This window comes from Panthera tigris, chromosome X (genome assembly GCF_018350195.1).
Source record: "Panthera tigris isolate Pti1 chromosome X, P.tigris_Pti1_mat1.1, whole genome shotgun sequence".
NCBI lineage: Eukaryota > Metazoa > Chordata > Mammalia > Carnivora > Felidae > Panthera > Panthera tigris.
The window spans coordinates 41,781,240-41,803,250 of NC_056677.1; the positions used below are offsets into that span (position 1 = coordinate 41,781,240).

The 22,011-nt window shown below is 49.3% G+C and overlaps 1 protein-coding gene across 4 annotated transcripts; it reads right to left on the reverse strand.

The window, feature by feature from the left end:
• Positions 1-9,165: 9,165 nt before the first annotated feature.
• Positions 9,166-20,217, reverse strand: SLC38A5 (solute carrier family 38 member 5). Of its 4 annotated transcripts, none has more exons than XM_042974988.1 (16): positions 20,198-20,217; positions 16,854-16,907; positions 16,698-16,773; positions 16,160-16,275; positions 15,982-16,055; positions 15,255-15,347; positions 15,052-15,130; positions 13,260-13,342; positions 12,909-12,967; positions 12,674-12,811; positions 12,385-12,464; positions 11,642-11,742; positions 11,231-11,346; positions 10,282-10,426; positions 10,084-10,187; positions 9,166-9,619 (listed from the first exon to the last, which is right to left on the reverse strand). In XM_042974988.1, exons 2-16 carry the CDS (start codon positions 16,904-16,906, stop codon positions 9,518-9,520), a joined length of 1,419 nt encoding a protein of 472 aa, XP_042830922.1. In that variant the 5' UTR covers position 16,907; positions 20,198-20,217; the 3' UTR covers positions 9,166-9,517. The 4 variants fall into 4 exon arrangements, with proteins under 4 accessions (XP_042830922.1, XP_042830921.1, XP_042830920.1 ...); XM_042974987.1 differs by lacking the exon at positions 20,198-20,217 and adding an exon at positions 18,332-18,403; XM_042974986.1 differs by lacking the exon at positions 20,198-20,217 and adding an exon at positions 17,245-17,324.
• Positions 20,218-22,011: the final 1,794 nt, after the last annotated feature.

The window sequence follows — 22,011 nt, forward strand, 5'->3', positions numbered from 1 at the left end:
TTATATGCTCAGGATCTTATGGGTTAGCTCTTTGGGTTGGGCCAGGTGGTTCTTCTGCTGGTCTTGCCTGGGATCACTCATTCGACTGCAGTCAGTTTGCAGGTTGGTAGGGTGCTCAGCTAGCCTGAGTCTTTTTGCTTCCTGTGGTCTAATCCTCAAACAGGCCAGCCTGGGCTTCTTCACATGGCAGGCTTAGGTCCTCTGAGACCTGCTCCTTCCCCAGGCTCTGCTCTGCAGTCTCTCTTGCACCAATGCTAGCATAGGACTCAATGTGTTTTATTCCCCAAAGGAAAATTCATTTCACAAGGCAATATCATTATAAAAGGACAATTTATTGAAGATTTCATAGAGAAGACTAGTGGAGGTGAAGGAAGTATATATTTTACAGAGCTGAGCAGTTCATTGCAAAAATCACCTAAACTGCCTTCCTTACCCCCAAAAAAATCACCCTTAAAGGGTGCCTGGATGGCTCAGTCAGTTAAGTGCCCAACTTCAGCTCATGTCATGATCTCACAGTTTGTGGGTTCGAGCCCCACATCAGGCTCTGTGGAGCCTGGAGCCTGCTTCAGATTCTGTGTCTCCCCCTCCCTCTGCCCCTGCCCAGCTTGCATTCTGTCTCTATCTGTCTCAAAAATATATTAACATTAACTTTTTAAAACTTGCCTTTAAGCTATTCTACTACTGTTTCTGTAGCCGGGGTATTGTGGTACAAGAGTACCTGGCTCCAGGCATCCTAAACAGACCAGGTTCGGCCACTATCCACTGACAAAACCCAATGCCTGAGAAACGAGTGGTAGTGGAACAAGAATGGAAATGATTTCAATGAAGCCAACACCGGGAAGACAGCAGACTAGCGTCTCAAAGACTGCCTCCAAAATGCCAGAAAGTTCCAAGTTATATAAAGAAAATGTGGGGTAAAGGCGAGTGGGTAAGTGCAGGTGGGCAATGAAGGTCAAACTGATCGTTGTCTTGGGGTCAGTCACATGGGGTCTTGCTGGCTCAGGGCAGTCCCTATTGCTTGGGGAGTGTACTTGCAGTTCCCATCAGGGGATGCTTTTGCCCTGGGGTCTTCCACCTGAGCTAAGAGACAAACAGGAAAGAACCCAACTAGAAAGCTCGAGGTCAAAATAGAGGCATCTAAAGTCCTCTTTCCATTCTTCTATTCCTTCTAAGACAAGGAAACTGAAGGGGCCCCATAATATACTGCTTTATTCCTGCCTCTGTTCTTGCTAGGACCTATACCCCCTCCTTACACACGCCTTATAGAAAACGGTGTATGTACTCCTTGTAAAGGTCATGGAGTTAATGATTTCTTTGGAGTCTTCCAGTACAGTACCTTTCCAGACCACTGACTCCAGGCCTCTGCCCCCAGGGCATAAGTGACTTATAGAGGACACCTGAGCACTTATCCCTGGGTTTTTTCGGTATTTTATTTTATTTTATTTATTTTATTTTATTTTGAGAGAGAGAAAGAGCACAAGCGGGGAAGGGACAGAGAGAGACAGAGGATTTGAAGCAGACCCTGGGCTGACAGCAGTGAGCCCACTGTGGGGCTCCAACTCATGAACGGCAAGATCATGACCTGAGCCAAAGTCGGACACTCAGCTGACTGAGCCACCCAGGGGCCCCGCATTCATCCTTGTTTTGACTAGTTCCTGGATGCCTGAGAGGACAACATACACCAGATCTCCATCCTCAATAAAAACCTCAGACCCCAGGGGCAACTGGCAGACTCAGTCGGTAAAGCATGCCAACTCTTGGCCTTGGGGTCATGAGTTTGAGCCCCACGTTGTGGGTAGAGCTTACTTTTAAAATAAAATAAGATCTCTTCCTTTAAAAAAACTGCAGACCCCAAGCAAAAATGAGACTCTCTCTCTTTTCCTTTCTAGTCTCCAGACATTCTACTGTACTCTATCACTTCTACTAATCAATAAACTAACTCTGCCATCACTTCCTCTTCAGTTCTCCATTTCTATTCTTGTGTGAAGCCAACGACCCTCTTGGCTGGTCCTGTGGGATCCCCTCTGGGTCCTCGGCCCCAGCCAGCATACATCACCTCCATCTATCCCGAATCCTCATATTTGCCCTTTTTCTCCTTTGGACAATTTTACTCTGCTCAGACTTGGGTTCTCCACAATCAACACTTAACATGGCCTTCACAACTTCCAATGACCATTGTTTAAGGCCAGATTCCCAAAGAAACAGACTTTGGGCATATAGGATGTCTCCAGGCAGATTATACAAAGAAATGCAGCTCAGAACTTTGCATGAAGAGAGGGAGGAAGGAGAGACTTGATCTGCCCAGCTCACTCCCGGATCCTTTTCTTATTGGTCAAAATGCACCCCACAGGCATGAAGGCATGAACTCCCCACATTTCCAGATTGCACCACCTGACCCCTTTGACAGACGTTTGGGAAGCCAGATTACACACTTTTGAGACCCAGCATTTCATACAATCAGAAGTGATGGGAGGAGCCAAAAAGCCCAGGCGTGCAGCTCACTGGCCTGGCTTTAGAGCAGCATCCAAGGGTGAGCGCTAAGTACTCCCAGACAAGTCCTAAGTTCACCTGGTAGTTGTACTAGCCATCTGTGCTAGCTAATTGCCTTTATCCACTATCTCTATGATAAGCAGGTGCTTACAGCTTGGAGCCAAGCACCTAGGTGAAACTCCCAGGTGACAGGTAAATGGGAGGCTTATCTTCTTTGACAACCACATTTCAAAGAGATGGCTCAAATGCTCTTATTAAGAAAGGCATTCCTGGGTTATAGGCTGGCAACAGGCTTATTTAGCTCTTAAAAAGATGTACAGACATATCGAAGAGGCAGAGAAAGATTCAAAATCCTAGGTTTCTCAAGGAAATGCTTGAAGAAAAGTGAAGGAGGGGAAGTCTCTTTCCCTTTTTTGGCAACAGGGAAAATTCAGTTTTGTGTTTATTTACCCTAACAATGTTCCTCTTTGGTTATTCTTTTATAGTGACACTACCATTTTTATTTTTTAAAATGTATTGATTTATTTTGAGAGAGAGAGAAAGCACACAAGTCAGGGGGGGGGGGAGAGAGAGAGAGAGAGAGAGAGAGAGAGAGAGAGAGAGAACCAAGCAGGCTCCTCACTGTTAGCACAGAGCCCGATGCAGGGCTTGAACCCACGAGCTGTGAGATCATGACCTGAGCTGAAGTCCAACATTTAACCGACTGAGCCACCCAGGCGCCCCAACGCTATTAAATGGAGATATTTAAAATATCTCCATTGCCATTTCTGCCTTTCTCGGGGAGTTTGTAGCCACCAAAATATTCAGTAAACCCATAGTAAGAGGCAAAGGAAAGCAACCATCATAATTACAATAGAATGAATTTAAAAGTTCAATAAATGGGGGTGCCTGGGTGGCTCAGTCAGTTGAGCATCCGACCTCAGCTCAGGTCATGATCTCACAGTCCATGAGTTCGGGCCCCGCATCGGGCTCTGCACTGATAGCTCAGAGCCTGGAGCCTGCTCGGATTCTGTGTCTCCCTCTCTCTTTGCCCCTCCCCCACTCGCGCTCTGTCTGTCTCTCTGTCTCTCTGTCTCTCTCTCTCTCTCTCTCTGCCTCTCAAAAATAATAAAAGAAAACTAATAAAAAATTTTTTCAAAGTTCAATAAATGTATTTAGCTAGTATATTGAAAGTGAAAAAAAATAAAATAAAAAATAAAAGTTCAATATAATACTCACCCTTGGTGATGGAAGGGAAACCTTTATGCCATACCAGTGATGAATGGTTAAAGCAGATTCTTGCTTAGTATTGTGCAAAAATTATCCTTCCTCGCACATTCATTTTACTGCTGTGTGGTTGCCTTTATTGCTTGGACTTTCTCTCTGTCTTTAAACTTCTGACAATCTGTATGCCTGAAACTGTCTCTATTCCACCTTATATAAAAGTTCCTTTCTTTCAACACTTTGGAGTTATTACACCCTAGTCTGCTTGCATCCGGTATGGTATTTGAGAAATCTGATGTCAGTTAAATTACTTTTGCTTTGTAAGTAAACTTCTATTTCTCTGTAGATGTTTTAAAAATCATTTTGGGGGGGCACCTGACTGGCTCAGTCAGTGGAGCACGTGACTATTGATCTCAGGGTTGTGAGTTTGAGCCCCATGCTGGGTGTAGAGATGACTTACAAATAAACTCTTTAATAAAATAAAATGAAAATAATTTTTGTTATCTTTCATAATCTGGAATTTTACTGTGTCTAGGGGAGTGTATATATGTGCATGTCTTTATCTATTCTGTTCAGCATACTATGATCCCTTTAAATCTGAAGTCATCTAAGTCTGAGATATTCTCACTCATTTTTTTAATTTAAGCATTCTGTCCTTACGAGGCTACTATTAGATGGGTCTTGACATGTATACATCTATCCTCCATATTAATTAGCATTTCTTTCATTTACTCCATCTCTATCCATTCCTCATCACGTTTCTTGCCTTTTCAAATGCATCTGTTTTAATATCCAACCTAGCCCACTGAATTATTTATTTGAGAAATTAATATCTAGTATTCCTAATAGTTCTGTAAGCAGAAAGAGCTGGGGTCCCCAGAAAAAGAAAAACAGACACAGCTTTCTTGACATAAGAAGTTATTTTAGGCCCCCAGTCGACTTGTAAAAGAATATAACAAACAGTCACTATCAGTCCAGGAGATAGTCTAATCCCACTCAAAAGTGAAGACTGACCAGATGCATGCTGAGTTATCTTTGCAGGATCTAAACCCCTTTAAGCACTCAGAGACTGGATGATCTGGAGCCAGAGAACTGATGATGCTGGCCCTTGCTGGCCCTTGTGACTTTGACCTGGACTCAGTCACCTTAAAATGACTTTTGCCCCAGTTCCGTGCTGTAATTCCCTATTGTGCAAGCCCCTTCATAAATATGTATGCACTCTTAGCTTAAAACTAACCTGGTTTTAGGGGCACCTGGGTGGCTCAGTCAGTTGAGCATCCGACTCTTGATTTTGGCTCAGGTCATGATCTCAAGGGTTCGTGAGTTCGAGCCCTGCATTGGGCTCTGTGCTGACAGCATGGAGCCTGGTTGGGATTCTCTGTCTCTGTCTCTCTTTCTCTCTCTGCCCCTCCCCCATACTCAAAATAAATAAATAAGCTTAAAAAATTAACCTGGCTTTAGTTGTTGGAGGAGACACTGCTTTGGGAAATATCTCTGGTGTTCTCCTATACCTGTTGCAAGTAAAACCCTTCCTTTTCTTATTCTTTGGCTTAGTTTTGTCTTTTAGCTAGACACCTACCAAAAGGTGAACTCGGGTTCAGGTAAAAGTTCTATATAACCTTCTGGGAAGATATGTAGCCTGGACATTCCTTGTGGGTTTGAGGGTTTGGAGGTTGGTATGTCAGGGTAGAGAACTTCTAGAGTTGTCCTCTGGGCTCAGCTAATCCTTCTTTTCCCTCCCCAGCCTGTGACTCCCCAAAGAAACTTCCAGGACTTGTGCACCAAGTGAGGATGTAGAGGGGCTTCGGTGGGGGGGGGGGTGTTATTTGTTGTAGTTTCCTAGCCCAGAGGGTGAAGGGAAGAATGCCTGCCTATATACTGGCTAGCCTGACTGCACATTTTCTATGAGCTTTCCAACCCCACTCTGCCCCGATGTAACCATGCCTCCTCAGACTGGCACTGGGCCAGCCCTGCCACTTTTCTGCTTTGTGGTGCTTACAGGACAGGTAATGAGCCTTCCAAAAAATATAAGGAGACAAAAGGACACAGTTAGAGAGCTCCACCTCAGCTTATCCTCCATCGATGACCTCTGACCTTTTCCCACTCTGGGCCATTGCATCCCCGACTGGGGACCAAACCATCAAGAGTTTTGTGACTGGGAAGTATTCTGAAACCTGACCAGCTCCTTACCTCTTCTGTGGTATCTGCTTTTGCTTGTTCAACATCTTCATCTATAGCTACATTTACATTTTATTTATTTATTTGCTTACTTACTTATTTATGAGTTTGTTTATTTTGAGGGGGGAGGGGCAGAGAGAGAGGGACAGAGAGAATCCCAACCAGGCTCCATGCTGTCAGCACAGAGCCCGACACAGGGCTTGATCCCACACACTATGAGATCATGACCCGAGCCAAAATCAAGAGCCGGACACTCAACTGACTGAGTCACCCAGGTACCCTGCCTTTACATTTTAGCAGACATTTGAAGACATTACTTAAGACAACAACAACAATAGCTGAAATAGATATACCAATTACCATGTGACAGGGGCTATTCTAAGTGCTTTACATATATTAACTCACGTAATCATCATAACCATCCAGTGAGTTCAATAACTATCCCCAGTTTACTCTTGAGTAGACTGAGGCACAGAAAGATTATGTGACTTACACAAGGTCACACTGCCAGTAAATTGAGAAGCCAGAATTTGACCATGTGCAGTTTGACTCCAGAGTTTACACTTTAAAAAGCAACTGTTCTACAATTCTACCATTAATTTGCATCTACAGTCATCCCTTAAACAACATAAGAACTCTCTTTTCTTTCCTCTTCCTCCCTCATCTCCCATGTTTATATTACCTGGAATTTTAGTTCAAGATGGTGATCTTTAAATTTTACAATCAAAACTTATTTAGACTTTTCAATGAATGTTACTATTTTTCCCCTCACCATTGCTTACCAGAACCCCCTTCTGGCTCCTTAATCCAGTTTTCTTCTGCTGGATCACATACCCTAATAATCCTTTAAGAAGGGGTAGGTGTGTGATGAATTTTCTGAAATATTTTTGCTCTCATCTGGATTATCTTGTCTAGATACAGGTTTTTTGAAATATAGGTTCAAAGTTATTTTTCATCAGCTCTTTGAAGAACTCCTCCACTGTATTCTTTCTTCTCTCTTTTCTCCCTGGGGCCTTTCAGGATTTTGTTATCGTTTAGGATTTTATTTTTAACCTAGAAATTTTATTTCTATGGTGTCTGTGTGTGTGTGTGTGTGTGTGTGTGTGTGTGCGTGTAAATCATGCTTAGAATTTAGTGGCTCTTTTCAGTTTGATGATTGTCTTTTTTCAGCTCAGAAAATTCTAGAACATTATTTCTTCAAGTATTGCCTTCTCCCCACTGTCTATTTTCTGTGTCTGAAGCTCCTATTTGATGAATGTTGAAACTTCTGGGGCCTATCTTCCATTTCCTCTATTTCTTTCATACTATCTACTTCTTAATCCTTTGTGCTGTAATGTGAAGTAATGCCATTGCATGAACACATTTTTTTTTTTCATTGAGCTACTCCAGTTTCTCTTATTGATCTGCAAAAGCTTGTTTACACATTAGGGATAATTACTTTTAATTTGTCGCATATTGTAGGAGACCAGAATATGCCACCCCAAAACATGCCTCTTTGGCATAAGGATGGCTTTGAGCTGATCATTCTGAGAAACAGCAGATAGAAGCTCAGGTCATGATCTCGCAGTTTGTGGGTTCGAGTCCTGCGCCAGGCTCCATGCTGACAGTGTGGAGCCTGCTTGGGATTCTCTCTCTCTTCCTCTCTGCCCCTTCCTGACTCGCATTTTCTTTCTCTCTCAAAATAAGTGAATGAACTTTTTTAAAAAATAATAAATAAGCTTTTTAAAAAAGCCAGCTTGTTGAGCTTTAGTGTTGAGCCTAGTGGCAGTAAGGAATGAAGAGTGAAATAAGAAGGATACCATATTCAACTACAGTCAACTGCCCTATTTCTAAATATAGAGACGAGAAAGATTATTATCTGTGGTGGCTTGCACATGCATTAAAAATTATCTGGGAAGATAAACAAAAAGTCTCTTAAACATCCAGAAACTTCTCTCATAAAGAAACACATGCGAATTTTAACAGCAATACCATTTTCACCTAGTAGGTTGGCAAAAAATCCATGTCTCATGACTCAGGATGTTGGCAAGGCTGTGGTGAAATTGGCACTCATACACATTGCCAGTGGGAGAGCAAAATGGCCATGCTGGCTCCTGTTGGACCTGCCATGCTTGTTTCTACCTCAGGGCCTTTGCACTTGCTGGGGCCTCAGCCAAGAACACTTTGTCTAAATAAGCATGGGACTCACTCCTTCTTGCCAATCTAGGACTGACTCAGCTCCTTGTCTGCTCGACAGTGAGGCCTCCCTGACTACCTCCTCACTGCCCCCTGCACACCACACTCACATCACTTATTTTCCTCACAGTGTGCATCTTTTTTTAAGCTTATTTATTTATTTTGAGAGAGCCAGAGACAGCTTGAGGGGGGGAGGGATAGAGAGAGAGGGAGAGAGAATCCCAAGCAGGCTCTGCACTCCCAGCACAGAGCCTGACGTGGGGCTTGAAACCACGAAACTGTGAGATCATGACCTGAGCAGAAACCAAGAGTTGGACGCTTAACTGACTGAGCCACCCAGGCTCCCCTCTAAGATTTTATTTTTAAGTAATCTCTACACCTCACGTGAGGCTTGAACTCACAACCCTGAGATCAAGAGTCGCATGCTCCACTGATGGAGCCAGCCAGGAGTCCCTCATAGTGCTCATCTTTATCAGAAATAATTAATCTCTTTTCCTCTCTTCTGCTAGATCAGGGATCAGCAAATTTTTTTTTCTGAAAAGGGCCAGATAATAAATAGCTTAGGCTTTGTGGGCCATGTGGTCTCTGTTGCAACTCGTCAGCCCTGCTGTTGTAGCAATAAATAACCATAAACAATATGTAAGTGAGCAAGCATTATTGTGTTCCAATAAAAGATTTGCAGACACTGAAATTTAAATTTCATACTTGTCAGGTGTCACAAATTATTCCTCTTCTTATTTTTTTTTCAAGCACTTAGAAATGTGCAAACTATTCTTGGCTCAGGCCATACAAAAAGAGGCAGCAGGCTGCTGAATTTGGCCTGTAGGTCATAGTTTGCCTACTCTTTTGCTAGAACACCAACTATAGGGATTATTGTCTGCTTGATTCAACCCCAGCACCTAGAACAGTGCTCTCAAGAGGCTCTCAAGAGGTTTCTTGAGTGAGGAAGTGAATGGAACAATGAGTTGAGGAGTAGCAAGTTTCTGAAGGAGTGGAGAAGTGAGTGAATACTTGAGAGCCAGTTCAGTCCTACTCTCAGGGCCTTAGTTTACCCCTGTCTGAACCTAGGCAGACTCCCCCAAGAAGACTTAGAAAGAGATGAGAAGGCTGAGACCAGAGTTGCAATGCAGCCATCTTTATTCTTCCCCTTTAGCTCGAGGGTGATCCTGACAAACAGCTTCTGCCAAGAGAGGCAGAAAGGACTGGGCTGGGCAAGGATTCCCCAAAGACCTGGTCTCCTCCTCCTCCCCCCATGGTGTTGGGCTTAGGGCCATGATCCAAGCTCAGCATCCCTGGGGAGGAGGGAAGTGGACCACTCTACAACCTCCGCAGCCCCCTACCGCCAACAGCCATGATAATGGGAACCAGCCACCTCCACACACCAGGCAGGAGGGACCCAGGAGAGGGGCCCCATCTTCCTCCACGTGCACAGGAGCATGCACAGGGGGGCCCAGGGAGGAGCAGGGCATGGTCAGTGTCCAGACACAGGGCTCTGGACTGTGGCCCAGTTGGCAAACATAAAGCCTAGACTGATTGCCATGAAGAGGACCCCCAGGAGACCAAAACACAGAGCCTGTGGATGAGAGGGAGACAAGATGCAGTTGGTTGGGTCTCCACACCAGAGCTCCTCCTGAGAATGTCCCTCAAGCCCTCCATCCCCTCCAGAGTGCCCCCATGCATTCCAGACCCTCCTGCTCCCTCCCCTTCCTCAAAACCAGCCCCTTCCTAAGAATTCTTCTTTCATCCTTCTAGAACACTTCAGAGAGTACTCTCCTTTATCCTCATTGAAAGTGCTCCTGACCCTCTTCAAATAGTACTCCTTCTGTTGTCTGTAGAATGCTCCCTCTGTCTTTGCAGACCCTGCTGGTACTCTGTCTGCTCAGCCCCTTTCTAAGACAATCTCCTTCATTCTTCCAGACCACCTGCTCCCTTCCCCCCAGCCCCCTCTTGAAAATTTTCTTTTTATCTCTGGCCATCCAGGAGTGCTCTCTCCTCAGAATTCTCCCTCTTCCCCCAACCCTTTCCTGGAATGCTCACCTGGATCTTAGGCCAGGAGTAGAGGGGCTCCACCTCAGTTGGTACAATGCGGAGGTAGAAGATGCTAGGAAGGATGAAGATGAGGCTAGGGGCTGAAGTGGACCCTGAAGGACAAGCAGGAGGGACAGAAGCCAATGTAAGTTTGGGGTACCAGGCCCGTATTAGGTGGGGTCTGGGATTGGGGTTAGGGGTACTAACCAATAACCCCAAAGATATCCCGGATGGTTGGCACACAAATGACAAGAACATTGACCAAGACAAGCAGGATCAGGGCTATGGCCACGTGTCGTGGCCAGCTGAAGTCTCTGCTTGGGAAGAACAGCTGCTGCAGGGCCCGGCGGATCTGTGGTCAGAGTAGGGCAGGACACCAGTCAGGGCCCACGTGCTGCCTCCCCACTCCATGCGGTCATCTGACTTTAACTCCACCCTCCATCTGAGCACCCATCGTGCCTCCACCCTGTGTGAGATGCCTGATTCCCCCTCCATCTGACTATCTACATGTCCCCTTTGTCTGACCACCCATCAGTGCCTCCACCTTCTGAATGAGCATCCCACCGCCCTTCTGACAATCCATGTGTCTTCCTTCTGTCTGATCACCCATCGATGCTTCTACCCACTATCTGAAATCTCTGCCTCCCTGTCTGACCACCCTCTTGTCCTTCCATTCTGTCTTAGATCCCTGCCTCTCTTTTGCCATCTGACTACCTCAGCCTCCCTCCTCTGTCTAGTCATCCCACCTCCCCATCTGAGAGCCTTGGCCCCCCTTATACCTCACTACTTCTGCCTCCACTCTTTTTCTGTCCATCCCTGTTTCTTCATTCTGAGTGTCCATCTCTATGCCTCTACCCTGTCTGAGTATTCCTGCCTCCCTCTTCTGTCTGGCCAGACATCTGTGCCCCCTCCCCCCAACTGACTACCCCTCTCCCTCTCATTCTCTCTGCCCTGACATCTATCCCCCATCTGTGTGACCATCTATTTTTGCGTTCTCTGTCCATCTGCCAACTTTGCCTTCCCTATCTGTCCATCCCTGCCTCCTCCATCCATAAATCCACTCCTATCTCCACCCCCCAGTCAGACATCCATGCCTATGCCTTCTACATCCATCCACATCCCTCCACTCCATGGGCCCACCCTCAACCCCACGCACAGGGAACAGCACAACTGGCACAGTGAGAGTCACGGCGAGCAGCACGGCCAGGCGCACACAAAGGATGAGCAGGTCCCGCTGGCTGTACATGTGCAGCATCTCCGCCTCCATGCTATCTGGGATGTGGGACATGGGACATGGGATGCAGGATGTAGTGGGAGCACTAGGACCAGTGTCCCAGAAACACAAACCCATACACACACACACACACACACACACACATACACACACACACACACACACACACACACACACACACACAACCAACAAAATCTACATGTGTGATGTGCACCCTCTGTTTGGAAACTGATGGGTCCAGGACACGGAGGAAAAGCACTCAGGTTCCTGCCCCAGCAGTCTGCCCACTCCCCACTCCAGCCCCCACCCAACCCTGGCCCCAGCCCCACTTACTGTAAAAGGTGAGGTATCCAAAGGTCGCAGTAAGCCCATACATGCAGAACATGGCCCCAATGGACACGTTGGCCACAGCCTGCATTCTGTGCTTGGAGGGCCTGAGTCATAGAGGTTATGGAACTGTCATGCCCAGACCCCTGGACTTGGTACAGGCGCTTCCAAAGTAGCCTGCACTCTCCAGAGTCCCCTTGTTCCTGAGCTGACGTTCAGCTGGTACATGCTGGGATGCCCATCTCTACCTCCCCTGTGTGATTAGCCAGGCCTCCCTCTGTCCAGCCATCTCACCCCATATGACCATCTTTGTCCATCTCCTCTGTCTGCCCATCTCTGCCTTTCCCTCACAACTGACCATCCATGCTGTGCTCCCATCTGATCATCCACACATCCCCCTACCATATAATCCCTGCTCCCTCTTTTGTTCACCCATCCCCCATTCTATCTCCCCATCCCCATCTCCTCATCCCCATCCACGCATGTTACACCCTCCTTCTGATCATTCCTGCCTCCCCACTCTGTCCATTCACACTTGTACAGGATGTTAAAAGTAGAATATTTAAGCCCTAATCAGTAAAAAGTCACCGCCCTGCATTCCCCAAGGCCACTTCAACCGCCCCCCACCACCGGCACCAACTAGCCACCATCAAGCTACAGTACAAGGACCACTTGAAGGGCTGTCAGACATTATGACTCTCCTACCAGTTGCTGGCCCATCACATATGCCCACTTGCCTGCCCACTTACCGGCAGAGCTCTGTGTAGATGGGCAGCACCTCAGGGTGACAGACGAAAGCAAAAGCCATAATGGGCACCGTGTAGAACATCTAGGGGAATGGCCCAAGTACATGAGGTTAGAGCCTACAGGGTTATATCCCATCCTCATCCGCCTGACCCCACCATTGCACTCCATATAAGACACATGGAAGCCCCCCGATATCTGATGCCCAGCTCCACTGTGAACAGAGTGCACCATGTGACGGGACCAGAGGGCCTAAGTGTGGTGCAAGCTCCAAACACATGCCTGCACACCCACCTGTGAGTCAACTGTGAACATATGGGCCTCACAGCTTCTGTTGAGTCCCTGGATGGGAAGGGCCGTAGGGTTCTTGCTCTCCACTTCCGTCTCATTGAGACCTACAGGACAGTCAAGCTGGAACTTCTTATAGATGACCTGGGGGAGGGTGGGGAAGCGAGGTCATGGGGAAGGCTATGACCCAATGTTCCAAACTCTTGCTTCACTTTTTCATGTTCTTCTCTTTCAGACTCACCGAGATGAGAAAAAACAGCATACAGGTCAAAGAGAGACCGCTGGTATATCCCAGGTAGCCTGCAAGAGGTAATATAGAGAGCCTCAGAAATCCAGGGACTCCCTACAGCAAATATCAAGCCCCAGTTTGGCCTTCAAGGCTACCTCACCCCAGTTAGGCCACATGTTGCACAAGCTTTTACTTCTTCCTGAACCAGCCTCCTCTCCACAGCAAACTCCTATTTATCTGTTAAAACCCACATCAAATAAGCTCACCCCTGGTATTCCATAGCCCTTGAAAATGGGGATTTTCTCAATCTGGCTCCCTTTTTCTGACTCCACTATCCAATGAACAACACAGGAAGCCTCTTACCCAAGTGTCTCATGAGGGCCAGTGGCAGGATGATTAACACACTGACAATGATGATGAGGAGGTTTCCCTTCAAGAACCAGCCCCTAGGGAGACAGGCAAACACAGTGACTAGCTGCCTGCCAAAGAAAACTGTCAGGCAGACAGTCATAAACGACAGCCGGACACACAGATTTCTACCTGCAGTCAGGGGAGATGAGCTGACATCTCAGCTGTGAGAAGCCATTCAGGTGGTCACAGTGACAAATGGCACAATAGGATTGACAGAAACAACCAGACTGATTATCAGACTGTCAGTCAGACACTGTCAGAGGGACACAGCTAAGAAAGAACACACGCACAGCTGGACAAAACTGTGCCATCAGACTCGCCAGCAGACATACAACCAGATGGGCAGAAAATGCCCCAAATCAGTGAGACTCACACAGTCCAACACAGAGTACCAGACACAGAGTGAGTCATGACCCTGGTGTGTCTGACAGGCAGAACAACAGTCTGATGATCTGGTAGTCAGGCAATGATGCAAAGTCAGACAAGAAGTCAGGAACACACACATGTGGTTTTTTGAACAGGTCAAGGTTTGTCGAATATCTAAAAGTAGCCAGGCCAACTTGGCCATATAGCCAAAGACCGAACTAGAGACAAAATCAGCCAGCTGGCTATACTGTTGGAACCAAGTTCAAAAAAAGAGTGGAAACTGTACAGATATTGGAGGGAGGTACCCAGGTAAGACAGTTACACAAAATCAGGTGAAAAACTGCTCATTTGTTCAAAGGAATTTTATTAATTGCCTGCTATGTTCCAGGCATTCACACACTATCTCATACACACAGTTACACAGAAATAAACCAACAAAGCATCATTGGCCATATATATACAGTGGGAGATAATTATAATAATTAGACACACCTAGTCACACAGATTGTCAGATACCTAAATGGCTTCAGAATGAAACCAAAGATCTAACAGGATACACAGAGTCAGCCATTATATACAAACAACTGAACAGATTTAGCTAGCAGATGGATCCAAAATCAAACATACAGTCAACTAGACGCATACGTAGAACATCAGTCAAACACACACGGCTGGAACCATAGTACAGAGGACATATAGTCAGAGTAGAGGATCACACATACTCAGCCAGAGAGAATTTGCCAGAAAAAAATGGTTGCCAAATTAAACACACAGGTGGGATTCTACTGGAACATACAGTTGGAGCAAATCACATATACGTAGTTGGCACCACAGTTCGCTGCACACACACGGTTGCAGTTAGTGACCGTGCACTTCGAGCTAGACAGATTTCCGCCAGCCTGATGGACCTTGAATCAAACAGAATCTGCTGGACAGGGAAAGTCAGAGTAAGCAAATGTCAAACACACATGGTTGGGATCGCAGCATTCAGAACACAGCTGTAGTCAGTTGTCATACAGCTGGCCACAGAATCTGCCAGTACAGCAGTCCAGAACCAAATCCACAGAGTTTAGGTCTACTTGATATGTACAGTCGCCTGGTCAGTATCAGAGTGTACTGGACATATGGAGTCGGCTACCTGACAGAATCAGCCAGAACAAGTCACAAAAATCGTGTGGTCTGCTGTATAGTCAGATCAATGGTCACACTTTCTGTCGGCATCATAATATGTTAAGAATCACAGTCTGACCAGACTGGCCAGCCCAACAATCTCTGAACACCTAGAAGTCAGCTGAGCACAGAGTTGAAGATGGCAGCCAGACCGCACAGGTAGAGTCAGTGGCCTGCAGGCCAGAGCTAAGGGGTGTTTCTCACTCACCCCTCAGGGTCCATGTCCAAGAAGGTGCCGATAACCAGAGGGAGTTCGGATTTGATGATGAACAGGTAACTGGACATGGCTGGTGCAGGTGGGGGGAGGTATAAGCAGAAGGATTCCCTTCATCCTCCCAGCCCAGCCTGAGGAAGCCCACCCCACCTCACCCTCTTCCCCCAAGCTGATCCCCTCCATCCCAGAGTCCTCACCCCCAACATTGTGCAGACAGATCACCGCAGCCACCACTACTTTCCCTGCAGGCCCCAGCGCCCTCTGTCCCAGCTGCTCATAGGCTCGGATGCCTGGGGTAGGGAGACAGAAAGGAATGCACTGTGGGTCCAGGAGGCTAGGCAAGGGGTAAGGAACTGGGCGGGGGGGGTGGGGGTGGAGGGAAGCAGCTGAGGGTCAGGGAGCTGAGGAACTGGGGCTTGGGGTAATTGGATCTGATTGATGGAAGCTGGAGATGAGGGTTAAGCAGTTAACTTGGGCTGGGCTTGCAGTGGAGCCTGGGAGGTGGGACTCTGTGACCAGAGAAAAGGTTGGGGACCAAATGTGGGTAGTGGGTCATGGGATTCTTGGGTTGTGAAGCTGGCTTCCACAATTAGGGGGAGCTGGAGACTGAGGAATGGAGGTGAGAGGTGGAGTAATCTGGGTGTGGGGAGGGTCTGAGAAATGAGGTTTGACGCCAGACTGAGGGTGAGGGGTGAGGATTGAGAAGAGGAGATCTGGGAGCCCAGATAAGTTCTGAAGGCCAAGGTGCGGTTTGAGGTCTGGAGTCCAGGGAGTTAAGTATGGGGTCTGGGGTCCTGGGTCCAGGATCTGGGGTTCATGTGGTACTTTCAGAATCTAGGGTTTGGGTTAAGGTCTAGGGTCTCAGGTCAGTGGGGTAGATCCAGAGTCTGGGGTCCAAGATCTGCGTTGAGCTCTGGGCCTTACCTACAACACCGGCACAGGTCAGCAGGAGATGGATGGAATATGAAGATAGAAACGCAATGCATAGCAGCAGGGCCCTGTGGCAGATGGCACAGCTCAGACTTGGCCCCCAGGCCTCCTGCATGTCCCACACAGCACCCCTGCTCCCTGGCCCAGGCCACCCCGGCCGCCCAAGACTCACAAGAAGAAGAGGACCCCTGTGTGAGCCATGGCATAGGCCAGTCCCAGGATGCCACTGCCCATGATGGCGTTGCTGAGATTGAACACGGACATTCCAAACGATGTCTTCCCTTCGAACTGCGGGTAAGGACCAGGCCGGGCACACATGGGGAAGGAGATCAGGTAACGGGACCAGCGCTGGGGCCCAGGAAAGACTAGAGGAGAAGTGACCAGGGCGGGGAGAAGCCCAGAAAGGACTATAGGATGGAAACTAGGAAGGGAAAAAAAAAGTGGAAGCCAGGGAGAAGCTGGGGAAGCAAGAGCTAGGAAGGAAGAACTAGGAGGAACTTTGGAGGGGAGCAGCTGGAAATGGAGAGGAACAGGGGAGGAGGGCGGAGCAGCCACCAGAGGCAAAACAGCGAGGGAGGAAAGTGGCTGAGGGACCTGAGCGGCTGGGGACAGGAAATAGCCAGGCAGGGAACCCCTGGGAAGAGGGAACAGTAGGGGAAGAGATGAGCTGGGCAAGGTGAAGCCAGGACAGATCCTGTGAGGTCACTCACATCCATGAACTCGACTGGCTTCCTCCCAGGAGCAGGAGGATGGCTGGGCAGGAAGCCCTCGCGTTCCTGCCTGTAGCTGGAGAAGGCAGGGAAATTGGGGCTGGTGAGAGGGTAATCCTGACCTCTAACCTTTGTCCCCCTGGGCCCCCGACTCACCCCAGAGCATCCGCAGGGAGGGCTCCGTTCATCTTTGGGTCCTGAAGTTCCATCCTGTGGGCAGAGAAATGGGGGTGGGGATCAGAGATGGGGGAGCTACAAAGTAGGGAGAGCTAGAAGAATAGGGTAGGGGGTCAGACAGAGACAGATGGAGAAACAGAAACAGAGGTGAGGCAAGAGGAACAGGAACAGAGGGATGAGAGAGACTGAGAGATAAATGGAGAGACTCGAAGACAACAGTGAGAGGACGACAGAAAGAGATGGGAGGCGGAGAAGGGAATCGGAGGGGGAGGGATGACAACAGTTACTCAGACAGGCAGAAAAAGAGGGCAGCGAGAGACAAATAGAGGGGGAGAGGGGCAGAGACTGAGAGAAAGAGAGAGAGACCGACCCCACAGCAGACGAGATGGCCATTTGGAGCTGGGATAGCCTGTCCTTCCAGAACCCACACTCACTCTGTTTCTCTTACTGTCTCTTTCCTTGCCACCTCCCCCAGCCGCCCCTTCCCTCCACCCTCACCGCTTGGCCAAGCCTCTTACTCCTTACAGGGACACGTGTCGGCCCAGCTGCCCCACCCCTCCTAACGCCCCCTACCCCGCCCCCTCCCGGCCTGGGCCCCGAGCCGGAGCCCAGAGCTGATGCAAGCTGTTGCAGGAGCTGGAGGTGGGGGGCCAACTTGGTGACCTTAACCCCCCACCCCCACCCCATGCTGCAAACTGCCCTCCGCCACAATTCTGAATATCCTCACTAGAGGCTAAAGACAATTCTCCAATCGGAGCCTCCTTCCAGGGATAGAAGTGACCCAGGGACCCCCACTTAATCCCCCTTTTAGAGATTAGATTAGCATTTTTCTCAGACCCCTGTCAAGTCCTAAACACTCGTTCTTCTGGCAGAAATAACTTTAGAGACACTTCCAGACTTAAGATCCTTCTTGGTCTTGGGGTGTCTCAGGAACCTGCTCTGAGCCCTAATTTCCCCCTCCTGACGATGAGCTATCTCAGAAACCTGCATCAAAAGCCCCATCCCAAGGCCTGATGTGTTTCCTGGGGTAGAGGTGCTCCAGGAGGGGCCCCTGTCTTCTGGATGGAGTGTCTCTGAAGATACCCCCTCACCCCGCGCGCGCGCGCGCCCAGAGCTCACTTCCTGGGAGTGCAGTATCTCAGAAACTCCCATTCAAGGTCCCCATCATTGCTAAAAGTGCCTCTGGGAAATCCCCTCCCCAAGCCCCTAATCCCCTTCCTGGGAAGGGGAGGGCTCTCAAGGAGTCCCATCCTCAGTCGCGAGCACTCTCTGGAGACTCTCAATCACTTCTGAATTCACTTCCTGGGAGCTAGGTACCATTCAATTCTCCACTAGGGCTAAAAATGTCTCCAGGGGAACCCCCCTCCCCGCAGGTTCCCCCAGAGAACCTCTCCCAGGATCCCCACTCATGCCTCGGGGTCTCCGGAGCCCCAACCCGGCCAGTATCCCCTCCTCACCTCCCTGCTCCTCTCAGCTCCTGAAGCCACCGTAACTCACTAGGGCTCTGGGACCCCACGGCCCCGGCAAGGCTCCCCTTCAGCGGACCCTGCCCCCGCCCCGCCCCATAGCCAATCAGCTCCTCCGCGCTTGCTAGGTGGCTAATCAGCGCAGCCCGCGCCGCATCTGGCCCGCGGATTATTTTTTTTTTCTAGGAAGAACTTTTAATTTTAATTCAGTTTCCCTCCATCTGGCTCTCGGCTGAGGACAGGGGGTGGGGGAGGAGGGCGCCCTCCTTCACCTGCACCCACGTGGAGAGAGACAGAGGTGTGTGGGGGCCTTGGGTAGGGGGAGGTGGACAGAAAGATTGAGGGGGTAGATCCACACTTAGAAGGACACGCAGGCAGAGGCAACTGACTCAGGGATCAGACACACGGAGGATGCAGAGAGGAGAGACAGACATCGTAAGGGAAACGATCACAAATAGAGAAAGGCGGGCAGGTGACACAACACAAGGACAGACAACAGAGAGGGCAGAAAGACAGCCATGTTGAGTGGTCGATAGGCAGAGGGGCAGCCATGGGGAGAAAGAGAGGTGCAGACAGACTCAGAAGCAGACGGGGCGGGGGGGAGGCCTCCTCAGAAGCATCTGGAGGAAGGCGACAGGCAGTCAGGCCCAGTAATAAACAGGAGACGCAACTGGCAGACAGACAGGTGGACACAGCCAGACACATCCCCAGAGGCTGGGAACAGACACACCAGCAGAGAGAGACAAGGGGAAAGAGGGAGTGGTTGAGGTAGGGAGACACCTAGAGGGACAGATGACGACAGGCAGAGGGAGAGTCAGATTCAGGCAGAGGGACAGACAGGGTAGATGGACAGACCTGGGAGCGGCAGTGCGACAGGTGCAGGAAGACACAGCCAGGCCACTATGGGCTGACCTCAGAGAGAGAGCCTAGCTTAGGCAAAAAAAAAGTGCTGGACCCCAGCCCAGGCATTGGGTGGGGATTGTCCACACCCTAACTGAGGAGCCCCACTGTCTGTCTGTCTGCCTTCTATGTGGGTCTGTCTGTTCACTCTCATCCAAGCATGTGACAGGCATGTCTGTCCCAGGCAAGGCATGTGTCTCCTGCACAGAGTCAGGCGGATCGGACTTGGGGTCCGGGCCCAACTCCACTGGGCTGCTTGAGGCCCTGGTGGACAAGAGGCCTCTGTCTGGGCCTCTTCACCCTCCTGCCCATCCCCCACAGGGAGCACAGAATTCCCGGAAAGGCCAGGGGCTGGCTGGGGCTTCAAAGCTAGCCTAGATGCCCCCACCCTACCCGCAGTCGGAGGAGGGTGAGGGATGGGGCGGTTACTTCCCCCACAGCAGGAGAAAACACTCAGGGGTCACAACCCCACCCAGGGGCTCAGAGGTAGAGGCCGCCTCACCCATCACCCACAGAAGTACAAACTTGCACGCAGACTCACAGCCACACACAGAGAATATGGGCTGACATAAGAGCACTCACAGACTGCGCATCGAGAGCCCAGGCCGTAGTACAGTCACACACTCAACAGCCATATCAAAAGACTCACTATTCCAGGTGTCATCACCCCCAGCCTCAGCGTCGGGTCCAGAGAACACAGACTGACACGCTATGGGCTCGTGCTGATTTACAGCCCCTCTAGACTCATGGACATCATCACCCAGGGACTCAACAGCCATACCCTAGGGAGCTGACAGGCAAATCGCGCAGACTCACAGCTGCACACAGAGTACACAAATATGATTTCCTACAGCCGACAACATCATGCGTGGGCCCAGTGTCTCACAAATCAAATCAGAAGAAACACATATAGGGGTGCACAAACAGGGAAAGCAGGGAGGCAGAGAGTACACTTACTGTCATTACAAAGGGGGAAATCCAGAAAATACATCTCAAACTGCATGAAGAGGAAACAAAGGAACCAGAGAGTACACAAACAGCAGCACCAAAAGAAACACCCAGAGGGCACACACACCTACACTAGCTCACCACAGACAGACACAAACAGGGTGGCAGAGAAGAAAGGCACACCGACACAGGAGACACACGCCTACGGGCAAGACAAACACACTCAGCGCCCATCAGCATTACAAAGGAGACACGTAAACACCCAAGGAACATACACACGACCCCATAGAGACGAACTGCGTAAACAGACCACCATTGCCATAATGACACACCCAGTTGCCATAAAGGGAACACAGGAGTTGGACAGGCAGCCATAGTCACAAGATACACCCAGGCAAGTTGCATAGGAAGACACAAGTGGAGCTCACATACGTGTGTTTGTGGCTGAGAACATGTACAGGCAGATGAGATACATTGAGGGTATTCAAATACACACCCACACACCCACACAGATACACACCACAGAGTCTCCCCTTGTCTATCCCAGCCTACTCTGATGTCTCTCTCCTCTCATGGTCCTCCTCCCCCTAGAGCCATTACACATCTGTGCTAGAGGCTGGCCAGGGAAAGAGACACCTGTTGGCAGAGGCCTTGGCCTACATGGCTATGGTATGTGTGGCGGGTGGGGTTGTGGGGGGGGGGGTGGAGGCTAGGCAGATGTCTAGATTTCAAGAGAAGTCTGAAGCGTCCTGCCCAAAAAAACTAGTGTACCTTGGACAACAAACAGATGCCCCCCATCCACCACCTCCCAGCCCCAATGTCCTGCCCTGATCATTCCCTGGCCCTCCAACATTGCCCAGTGCAGGACCGCCAGGCACACAGCAGGTGCTCAATAAATGCCACTTATCAAGCGCCATATTATCATCATTCTTATTTTTATTTCTTCCAAGCGAACTCTTCTCCGGGAGGGACGAACCTGCACCCAGCTCCGCACCCTATAGTTTAGCTAAGTTTCAGGGCACTGAAAATGGCAAGTGTTCAACATATGCTGGTAGGAGGGAAAACAAAGGGAAAGGGAAATCTGGCTGCGGAGGGAGGGCAGCTTGCTTTAGAAGGAACAGATGTCTTTAAGCTTGACCGAGGCCTTGAGACTGTGCCAGGGATAAGAATGCTTTGTTAATTCACCGAAGTAAGGTCCTTTCTCGGGGTCATTTAAGGCTTTTGTTGGTTCAGTAAAGCAGACCCTTGTATGACGTTTTGGATTCCTATCGAGTCTATTAAAAGTCGGCTTGGGTTCCTGTCGGTTCTTATAAGCAGATCCCTGCTTTTCATTAAAACAGGTCACTGCTCAGCAGCCTTCAGGGGAGGGAGCCACAGAGCAAAGCAGTTAACGGCAAGAGCTTTCCCCGCTCTGCCACTTACTAGCTGTGTGGCCTGGAGCATGTTCTGAAACCTCTCTGTCTCAGCTTCCCCCCGCGGCATAGTAACACCTAACTCTTAGGACCCCTGGGAAAACCCGAGTGAATTAACACAGGTAAAGCGCTGAGAACAATGCCTGACACACAGTAATTGCTCAATAACATATTTGTGAAAGGAATTAATGAATTCTTCTCCGCCCGTGAATGCAACCCCCTACTGGGCTGCATTTAGGATTCTAATCTCCCCTTTCAGGCAGGCTCCCCACTGAGAGACTCTTCCGTCCCTCAAAGCAGCCCCGGGGCAGCAAGGCTTTTTTGAGTCTGTGTCTAGTCCCCTGCACCTGGACCACCCCCGTCTTTCCCTCCCCCGGTTAGATGCCCTCCGGTACAGAACTGGCCTGGCAG